Source organism: Aedes aegypti, chromosome 2 (assembly GCF_002204515.2).
Source record: "Aedes aegypti strain LVP_AGWG chromosome 2, AaegL5.0 Primary Assembly, whole genome shotgun sequence".
Classification (NCBI taxonomy): Eukaryota; Metazoa; Arthropoda; class Insecta; order Diptera; family Culicidae; genus Aedes; species Aedes aegypti.
This window is the reverse complement of record NC_035108.1, coordinates 242,095,911-242,107,622: the sequence shown is the minus strand read 5'-3', so window position 1 is coordinate 242,107,622 and position 11,712 is coordinate 242,095,911. Positions and strand designations below refer to the sequence as shown.

Here is an 11,712-nt window from a genome sequence, read left to right as displayed (position 1 = left end):
TCTTCGCTCTCTCGGGAGCGATACTTACACGCACACCAAGTTGGCTGGTTGAATCGATTCATTCATATATCATGTCGATATCCCAAAAAAGTACCGTAATCACGCAAACAACCGTACAGCTACGGTCAATCAGCTGTCAAAATTCATTCATCGATGGCTCGCCACAGTCGGAAAGGACCTGTTGTGCGGCGGTGACACGGATTGGAGGAACAGTGAAATTTCTCATTGTCTTCTTTCGAATGAGAAAGTAATTCAATTAGAATCACCGCTATCACTGTTTCCATATTCGTTTACATAACATTCAACGATAGTGCTTTGTGAAACCTTTCTGGGCCAATTAAGAAGAACAAACGCATCACATTAATCCGATCCCGTTCCAAGTGAATCGATAGTTTTGTCCAACAAGATGCTCAGCAGCAAAGTAGGAGGGATATGGGATGGCGTGATTGAGAGCCGATCGTCTCGATTGGCTCGCCGTGTCGTTACGTTTCGCCGAGCCGTGCTGATACGTGAGTAGCAATGTTTGTTTTTATTTCTTTAGATAGGTACCTGTCTCTTATAGTGATTAATGCTAATGAAAGTGGAAGTTTACATTTTTGTTGTATCTTGATACTGTACATGGATGTCAAGTAGAATGATGAATTTATTTTTTATCCTTATGGCTTAGACAATTCTATAGGTATGTTAACTTTTCTTCTTATTAAATTCAATGTGCATCAAATATACAGTTATGCACATAACTTTAAGACTACCACAGCGAAACAAGTTAAATGCACCGATTTTTTTTGTAAGCCATAGATTGCTATTAATTTTATAACTTCCCAATTGTTTTTCAGTTGTTATACCGGTAGTTTACCTGAAAACACCTAAAAATAATGTCTAAAGTAATCTCAATGTAATGGCTACAAAATGTAATAAGTATTCTTGATGACTGACGCTCATTATCCAGCGAAAAAAATAGCAACAAGCTAAGGATGTGACGATTCGGCTATGAAATCCATAGTAAGTATAATAAAAGTTCTCACCAAAGTTAGTATGACTATGGCCGTAGTTCTGATTTTCATATAAAATCCAACGAACTCAATATTATTTACACTTGACCTGAAAATATTTTGCCTGGTGAACGACGGCATACATAGTAGGTACTAAATTCGGTTTCCACTTATTGCTGTTTGCGTTTGACGTGCAAATCTTGTTCATATATGTTCCAAATGCGGTAACACAAACTAATCAAAAGACACCTAGCACCTGTGATCCATATCACCGCAAACCTAGCAAAGAAAAGCCATCTTTGGCTTTGCTGTCCTTGTGAAAAATCTTAGCGCGTTTGGTGTTCCCGCATTTGATGTCATCAATGTGCATTTCAAATGCACACAGCAATACTTATAGGTATTCCACTACACATAATTGAATAACTCTTTTAGGCGCTTTCAAATACACTACCAGTATACATGGAAAATATTTCAGGAGCTTTAAAATTGATATCATTCTATGCATCCTAGTATCAAAGCTCTTTTTAATACTCATGATCAACTGAAATAAAGACAGACCTGGTGTAGGGGTTAGAAAACACGCCTCTGATGCCGAGGACCGGCGATCGAATCCCATCCCCGAGGAAGTCACTTATGACGTGAAAGCTATAGTGACGACTTCCTTCGGAAGCCGAAGTAAAGCCGTTGGTCCAGAGATGAACTAAGCCAGGGCTAAAAATCTCGTTAATAAAGATAGAAAAAAAATCGATCCCGCACTACACAACAATTTGTTTGTCGAGTCGCGATCCTGCTATGTATATTATATGGCAGGATTTGCAGAAATAAATCAAGAAACGTTTTGCACAATTAAGAAACAAAAAAATTGAAAATAAAATTTCTCAAATCAGGGTCCAATTTTAAGCCCTTTGGAAATTATCTAAAATTTTGAAACAACCTCAGAAGCCAATACCGGCATTGAAAGAGGAAAACAAATTATTACCAACTAATTGCGAAAAAGCTCAAAAACTTACTATGCAGTTTGAAAGCGCACACAATTTTAATTTAGGACTTACTAGTCCAATTGAAAATCAGATTACTCAGGATTTCGAAAATATTCTCCATCAAGAGAACTTTTGCGAAAATGCCTGTGAGACTGATTTGGAAGAAGTGAGAACTATTATTAAAAAAAATCAAAAATATGAAAGCTCCTGGCGATGATGGAATTTTCTACATCCTCATCAAGAAACTTCCAGAAAGTAGCTTATCATATTTAGTTGATATATTTAACAAATGTTTTCAATTAGCATATTTTCCTGACAAATGGCAAAATGCTAAGGTTGTTCCAATTTTAAAACCAGACAAAAATCCTGCAGAAGCTTCTAGCTATCGTCCAATCAGTTTGCTTTCCTCCATCAGTAAACTGTTTGAAAATGTTATTTTGAACAGAATGATGGCCCACATCAACGAAAATTCAATTTTTGCCAATGAACAGTTCGGATTCCGCCATGGATATTCGACCACTCATCAACTTTTACGTGTAACAAATTTGATCCCCTCCAACAAATCTGAAGGCTATTCTACTAGTCTTGCTCTTCTAGACATAGAAAAAGCATTCGACAGTGTTTGGCATGAAGGTTTGATCGTAAAATTAAAAAACTTTAATTTTCCAACATACATTGTTATAATAATTCAAAGTTATCTGTCAAATCGTACACTTCAGGTTAATTATCAGAACTCCAGATCTGAAAGACTTCCCGGAAGAGCTGGTGTTCCCCAAGGCAGCATTCTGATACCAATATTATACAATATTTTAACTCTGACTTACCTGAGTTATCTCAGGGATGTCAAAAATCCTGTGTCATCCAGGCCTCTCCGCCAGAGGACGAAGCCTGCGTGTCATCTGTAGTCGATTGCAAAAAAGTTTGGATATTTTTTTCTTCATACTTGCAAAAATAGAAGATTTCTCCTAATGCTTCCAAAACTGGTTCCGGGTCATTTGGCCGAACACCATTTGGGCGATAGGGTCATTTGGCCGAATGCCATTTGGCCGAATGCCGTTTGGCCGAATGCTGTTTGGCCGAAATTGAAAACAATAGTGAACTACAGTTAGCATGCTGTCAATGCTGAAAGAAGAAAATCTTAAGTGCTTTTATTCTACTTCTCTGCTAGCGGTCATAGCTGCCAGCAGAGGTTATCGCATTGCAATTGTAGTCTGCTTCTGACAGTAACTGAAATGGTTTACGACTTATTCATTCTTCTGTAGCATTGGTTTACTTTGATGCTTTGAATCGTACTAAGTAAATTAATGCATAGTTCTAGTTACAAGTAGTTTAACCTTCTTCTTTTCACAACGGAAAAACAGTGAGAGTTAATCTTGGAGAAGAATAACATCCCAGCTAAGTTAACCCTTACGTTAAAAAATATGTTTCATGAGCGTCCAATAAACTACGAAAAATATTCAAATATGAAAGAATTGCCTATGATCAAAAGAAGGAAAAATCTCTTATAAAAATGTAAGCGAGTGTAATGCAAATAATTATTATATCAGCATAACTACAAAGAATTGCCGATAATTTAAAGAAGGTAAAATTCCCAATTAAAAACAATCTTAATTATTGCCAATATTTATGGAACCAGTACACATCGAAAGAATAGCCTATGTTCAAAAGAAGGAAAAATGTCTGATGAAAATCATTTTAAAACCTAGCAGCATAAGCATAGCAAAGATAAGCAATCAGGGCGGAATTAAAAGGTACAAGATACTCCAATCTACTTTTTTTGTTCCCCTAGAATACCGTTGGTAACCCAGAGACTAACGAACGAATCAAGTCTTGACGCGAGTTCACAACTTCGTCCTGTATTAACGGATCGTTTTAATTATTCTATTGGAGCACTTATAAAGCGACAAACATGACGTTCGGCCACATCATAAAAATCATTTTTTTTGGTTCTTAATTCGGCCAAATGGCATTCGGTCAAACGACCCGTTCGGCCAAATGGCCGGACACCTCCAAAACTTAACTAATAATATTCCCACATAAACCAAAAGCTCTTTATTTGAAACCGTCAAGTAGACATGTTGTCACGATAAGAGGGGTTCCAATAAATTGATCAGATGAAGTTAAGTATCTAGGACTCATGCTAGATAAGAATTTAACTTTCAAAAATCACATTGAGGGCATTCAAACCAAACGTAATAAATATGTAAAATGTCTCTATCCCCTTATTAATAGAAAATCAAAACTTTGTCTTAAGAACAAGCTTTTGACATTCATACAAATTTTCAGGCCAGCCATGTTGTGTTGATTTTTGAAAGTTAAATTCTTATCTAGCATGAGCCCTAGATACTTAACTTCATCTGAACCCCTCTCATCGTGACAACATGTCTACTTGAAGGTTTCAAATAAAGAGTTTTTGGTTTATGTGGGAATATTATTAGTTGAGTTTTGGAAGCATTAGGAGAAATCTTCCATTTTTGCAACTATGAAGAAAAAATATCCAAACTTTTTTGCAATCGACTACCGATGACACGCAGGCTCCGTCCTTTGGCGGAGAGGCCTGTGTCATCCGCAAACAAAGATTTTTGACATCCCTGAGGTAACTCAGGTAAGTCAGATGTGAAAATATTGTATAATATTGGTCCCAAAATGCTGCCTTGAGGAACACCAGCTCTTACAGGAAGTCTTTCAGATCTGGAGTTCTGATAATTAACCTGAAGTGTACTATTTGACAGATAACTTTGAATTATTATAACAATGTATGTTGGAAAATTAAAGTTTTTTAATTTTACGATCAAACCTTCATGCCAAACACTGTCGAATGCTTTTTCTATGTCTAGAAGAGCAAGACCAGTAGAATAGCCTTCAGATTTGTTGGAACGGATCAAATTTGTTACACGTAAAAGTTGATGAGTGGTCGAATATCCATGGCGGAATCCGAACTGTTCATTGGCAAAAATTGAATTTTCGTTGATGTGGACCATCATTCTGTTCAAAATAACCTTTTCAAAAAGTTTACTGATGGAGGAAAGCAAACTGATTGGACGATAGCTAGAAGCTTCTGCAGGATTTTTGTCTGGTTTTAAAATTGGAACAACCTTAGCATTTTGCCATTTGTCAGGAAAATATGCTAATTGAAAACATTTGTTGAATATATCAACTAAAAATGAGAAGCTACTTTCTGGAAGTTTCTTGATGAGGATGTAGAAAATTCATCGCCAGGAGCTTTCATATTTTTGAATTTTTTTAATAATAGTTCTCACTTCTTCCTTGGTTGGTTATTTGGTTGGTGGTTCTTTCGAGTTCCACAGATCTCGACATTTTTTGCAAAATGTGTTTAGTCGAAAATGACCAAATATCTTATTATTTTGATTGCTTATTGTTCTTTCTTGTTTATTACACTTACATTGAATTCGGGGTACAGACATTCAGAGTTATGACATTCGTAGAAAAATAGCACAATCAATCAGAATCAAAGCAAAATGTAGATCTATTGAGGTTCCAAAGATGGACGTTACAATGGCGAATAGTGTCCCTACTCTAAATCACCAAGGCACTCCTAGTTTTCGTCTTGATTTTTTTAGTTTTCCCCAAACCATAAAGCTGACATGAGAATTAAACTGTTGTATGTTGCTTCCCTCGCAAGATAATTGTTTTTTTTTTCAATTTTGATACAATATTGAAAATGGATTCTGATCTATTTCAACGTAAGGGAATAAGAAAACCATCAAAACGCCAAACATTTTTAAATGCTGGGATGTTCCATTTACTCAAATGCAACCTACCTTATTTGTTAGGCTTTTTTTTTATTTCGATTTATAATTATGGTACCTTCCAAGTGGTCTCAGACATAAAAGAATCTTTTCATTCTTTCTGTCCTTGCCTATAATGTTTAGTTTTCTAGCCTAAACTTGAAGACATGGTTTTCCGATCTATATCAGGCGATTCTTTTCTAATTAGGTCGCCAACAAAATTAGATGGTCAATCAAATTTTGGTATCGTGATATTCGTTAATAGTTTAAGGCATACGTTGACGCAAAGTGAAGTTATTCAGAAAGATCAAGCTGAGGTTGGTAGAATTGAATACCGGTTCAAAATTATTTCTGGTTGACATATTCACTCAGGCAAATAGACTATCGAAATACATAAGAACCCCTTATGAAAATTCGCCACAAGGAATCGGGTTGAAATTCATAAATTTGCCTTATGAAACGAAAATTTGAAAACAAAAAACGTTTACGCGGCAACCTTGAACCTTGCGATCGGTAGGCCCGTGCGTATACCACGCGCCTATCGACGCCTTGATGTGGTATGATGCTAGAACGATACATAAAGCGCTCGCATTGCAATAATCGTTCCACCTTTCATAAGGCAAAATGTATGAATTTCGATAGTCCAGTTCGCTGCGTGTTTGACAACGTTTCAGAGCTAGAGCTAACATACTTGTCAAACTATGAACGAATGCAAAAATGGTCGGTAGACATAGGCTCTTAGCTAATAACTGTAGAATTGCTCCTAGAATAGCGGAGAAGCAGGTTTTGACCCAGTTGAGTCGTAACGCCGACAAGAAGAAAAATATATTTGGTCCATAGCTGTTTGGAAATTATATTGAAATAGTGTTTTTGAAACCGAGGGAGTCGAGAATGTCCATGGTTACCTTGACATAATTTGTACTGCATCAATGAAAGGTCGTCGAAAATGGAAGATTTGGCTTTCCTGGTAATGGTGCATTCCGGTAAATGGTACATCCGGTTAAATAGTTTTCCGGTAATGGTACATTCCGGTAAATGGTCTTCCGGTAAATTGCATTGACCGATAATAATGTGATCAGTGTGTGCTTTATTTCTCCTACTCAAGCACTAGGGGGAGATCCCCCTGTACCGGACACTTAAGCCACTAAATTCATAATTCGAAAAATATTGATTTTATTGGCTCGTGTTACCCATTTATGATAAATATTATCATTTTTATAGTGTACAAAAATCAATTCGAAAATATAAATATGAATTTTGACATTGCATTTTGATGATGTATTTTAGTACCAAATTGGCCGATCTTGAAAGATTGCACCCAATACCGGACACCATCTGTAAATGCCTCGAATTCTGTAAATTTGAACATCATTGAATGTGTACACTATAGGAATAGTTTATAATTATCAATTAAATGCATTTGCAACATTTACAAGAATAATTTGAGTTTTTCTTAGTTTGCAAGATGCCTATCAAAAACCTCTTTCATATATGATGAAAAATAGCACATTTTACGATGTTGTTCTGAATGTTCATTCTTCTTAATTTTATTGCATGTTTGATACCATGATCGACGGAACCCATGAATAATGAAAGTATTTTGAGACACTGATGCAATAATTACAAAGATATCATATAAAAAATCAAGCTGTCCGAACTGAGGGACAGGAGGTGCTTAACCAAAATTGTAGTTTGGCCCTATTTAGTTCAATTATGGTATAAAATACATTCCTACTATCAAATTAGGATTATGTTCGATCATGCTTGCAGAATCCAAAGTATTTTTTTCATATTCAAAATAATTACTGAATAGGCTCAAAATTAAGGGGATACGTAATTTTTTTTTATGATTTTCAAACTTTTCTACTTTTTTAAAAAAGCATGCATTTTTCCAGGATGTGTTATTCTACACAAACATTAGTCTACATAATAGCTTTTTTTTCTACTAATACACCATCTTGATTGGACCATGATTTCTCAATGTTTCGACTTTGTCCGGTATTGGGTGCTGTCCGGCACTGGGGGATCTCCCCCTACATTTCAGTTGAAATATTTATAACACGGCTGACAACTTTAGGTTTCAGCTACTTACCGTACTCCGGATCCTTTTGTTAGAATTTTGGAGCCAAATCTTTTGCTAGATTACAAATTTCTTGCTGAAAAACTTGGTTGGCATAATATAGATGCAAATCTATAAACTTGCTTTTATTCTGGGCGATTTCACCTGGTGCATAACTTTTTAACCGGTGAACCGCGGTGCTTTGAATAATTTCAAATTTCATGATGATGAAATTGAGCATATTTATAGTTCTATGACAAAATTTCATGCTAATTGCTCATAGAAAAACAAAGTTAGAGAATGTCAAGTTTGAGAATTTTATATGAAAACCGGCATTCACTATTATAATTCTGAACACATCTGTAGGTAAGTGATGAGCACCAGAAAAGGGTCTCGGTCGTAGAACTTAGTCCACTTGCGATGCACGACATGGACCGCAGAATGGTTTAGAATTTTGCACAGTAGAGCTAGGTCTGACGCAGCGCATAGCCTTTGTTCTATACACGGAGAAAACGGAAAACCCTTATTCGAGTATTTTTTATCTTATTTTTGAGTTAGTTATCTCTCCCTATTTCATTTGCCCCTTCTATTGTTGTCAGAGAGCGAATGCAACCCAAAAAACCGAACCTTAGTGCGTTACCTCAAATTTGAGTAAGTGGCATAGTACTGGAAGTTGAGTTATTTGATCTGCCGGTTGAGTGAAAAGAACTTAGCCAATACTTCTACTCCATCAACGTAGGGTGCAGAGCTACTTGGGCACTTCCATGATTCACTTTGGCATGGAGGGTTTTTCTCGGCCGAAACAATGCAATAAGAAGCACTTCAATACGACGCATATTGTGGCCAAATATGAGCTCAGTAGTTTTCAAAAAAACCCACTGCCGAAGTGAATCAAAAGTGCCAAGAATAGGATCCGGCTCCCTACGAACCCCCAGAATTGAGTGGAACGAACTCACTTTTGAGTATCGTAAAACGGGGTACCGTAATCCGGGGTAACATTGATCATTTTTTTGAATGTTTCTTAAACATTTGATTTGAAAATGCAAGTGTTGGTAATTTTATATTTTTAAAACAAGTACTGGCACCCATTGCTCGTGTCTATGTACTTTTTTTGTTTTCTGAAAATTTAAAGCATGTTTAAAAAAATGTTTTAAGTGATTTTTTCATTTAGCTGATATGGGGTAACATTGATCACCCATGAAAACATCGTTCGGTACTATTGAAAATGTCATTTCTTACTAAAATCATGGTCCCTGAAGCCGAATATGAAAGCCAAACTCTTACAAGTCATTTACTTTTTGAGTTATTTTAAAATTAAAAACACCTTGGATTGTGGAATACGCATAAAGGTAGACAATTTCCCAAGAAAATTTTGCACGCTTTATAGTAATTTGTGAATTATGCTTTTTTGAACATATTTATGAAAGTTTTGACAACGGAATCGTTTTCGGCTATGTCATTTTTAGTAACAACCGCATTTCTCTTGCTCAGATCGTATTCAGAACTTATGTGAGACGTGATTGTTTGATGGTGTCATGCATAATCATGAAAATCATTGTTTCCAAAAGTTGACAAATTTACGCATGAACACAACTTAATTTTCGCAAAAACATTATTATTTATTGAATAGAAGAAAGAGAATCACCATTCATGCATTGAAAATATTTAATCAATAAATGTTGATTCAAGCTTTTTACAAAGAGGGTCATTGCGATCAATTTTACCCCGCTGATCAATGTTACCCCGGATTACGGTATCTTTGATAATGCGGGTAACTTTGATAGTGCGTTACCCACCACATACAAAACCGAAATATCATAATTTCTGTTAATCGGTTAAGCAAAACGAATGCAAAACTAAAGGATATTAGTATGACACTTCAGTTAAGAGCTGTTTTCATTTGAATCGAGAACATTTGAGGCTTTATATACGAATATTAAAAAATTGTTACTATTTTACCATTTTCGAAACGAAACAATCTGTTCTACGATCACTATTTGACGTAGTTTTTAATAGTTGGTCACTTATCTTTGACAGCTGAGTTATCATAGAACTTGAATATGGTCTCAAATCTCTTAGCATTTTCACAAACTGGGATCATTTTTTTAATGTAAGTCAGAAATTTCTATATAACGTTAAACGCCTAGAGGTATGCAATGCCCTACAAATATTACGTAATTCATTCAAAATTGTTCGATTTATGCTCCGTTATCGAAGTTACCACAACACAGAAAACCGACTTTCGATTATATGAAAAATTATATATCCATTCAAAATAAATCTTTCGGCAATCTATCAACTGTTATCGATAGCTAGGATGCCAGTACTTTTTTTAAAAACATAAATTATAATTCTTTGAAACAGCATGCATAAATATTCAAGTTTTCTTCGAAAAAGCCTATCAAAGTTACCCCGTTTTACGGTACATCATTTTATCCGTATAAGTTTTCGATCATTAAATCGTTCGTTCAAATTGCGGCCTATGGGTCAGGGAATAGGGGCCCAGATAGCCGAAGCGGTAAACGCGCAGCTATTCAGCATGACCATGCTGAGGGTCGTGGGTTCGAATCCCGCTGGTCGAGGATCTTTTCGTAAAGGAAATTTTCTCGATTCCCAGGGCATAGAGTATCTTCGTACCTGCCACACGATATACACATGCAAAAATGGTCAATCGGCAAAGAAAGCTCTCAGTTAATAACTGTGGAAGTGCTCATAAGAACACTAATCTGAGAAGCAGGCTCTGTCCCAGTTGGGACGTAACGCCAGAAAGAAGAAGAAGAAGAAGAAGAAGAAGAAGGGTCAGGGAATAGCTTCATTCGTTCGATCTTGAGAATGAGAATTCTCGAACATGTATCATCGCGATGCACTCCAAAAGCGAGCGTTTAGGTCAGGCGATAAGTTTAGATCCGCGCTCTCTGGCGTACGACAGGAATAGAAAGAGAACCCGAGAGATTATGAGCATATTACAGTTCATTCTGATAGGACGCACCGAGACAAGAATCATAAAAAACGGTATATAACGTAACATATTTGATAAGACCAATTATCATTTTGAAAATCCCTTTTAAAAAAGAAAAAAAAAGACAATTTACACCGTCTTCAGCCAAAGGCTGCACAGACTGAAATGAGTAGGTAAGTGTAATCAGATTTTTCCCATATAAAATAACCGTTAGAAATAAATCATGCTTTCTAACGTTTTGAACTAGTGACTCTACCTCAAATGCAATTATCCTAAGTTTAAATTCTCATAATGTACCAAAATCCCCACTGCTTTAGTTATAAATTCAAGAAATATGAAGAAAGCCAGAAGACTGTAGACAAGAAGATGACTCACGTCTTTACAAAGAATCATACACACTTAGAAAATATCTCTGATTCTGGTTATTTTTTTTTACCGAAATCTGTACCGCTGAGCGATCGGTGAAGTTAAGAAAAACCGAACAGTCTGATAATTAAATTGATGCTTAGCTGTCAAAATATTACAAAACGATCGTGATAAGAAACCAAACGGTTTGTCAAATCATTTTCGGAACGGCGAACACTTCGTTCATATTGGAAGGCTGACAGATTTGACAGGAATAGTAAGAAAGCATAACATAATTAAAATTCATTGTGATATTGATTCCAGTTTATTTTGGGTTCTTTTTTTTCGTTAAAACATGTTTAGTTTACGGGGGCCAAGAGTGGATTAATCACCAAACGATAAGCACACTTTTCTAAGGTGCTTGCTTTAGAGTTAGGCGATAAGGGCTCATTCGCAAATGTTATGATGGTTGTAAAACTTCTTTTTTTTTTAAACATTCACCCACACTTTTGGGCATTATGAATGTTGTGAGTAGACCCTAATGTGTACGAATATGAAGAAGATCATGCTTACGTAGGCTGGGTTGGAATCGCAGTCCGCTCAATGTTCATTGCGGATTTTCTCTAGA

At 36.0% G+C, this 11,712-nt stretch overlaps 1 protein-coding gene across 1 annotated transcript in view; it reads left to right on the top strand.

Moving 5' to 3' along the window:
* The first annotated feature begins 139 nt into the window (after positions 1-139).
* Positions 140-11,712, top strand: part of LOC5568636 (uncharacterized protein T28D9.3) — a 38,667-nt gene continuing 27,094 nt past the window's right edge. Inside the window, exon 1 of the mRNA XM_021844629.1 lies at positions 140-509. Within this exon, the coding sequence (XP_021700321.1) occupies positions 407-509 (103 nt within the window). The 5' untranslated portion in view covers positions 140-406. The remainder of the gene's footprint in view (positions 510-11,712) is intronic.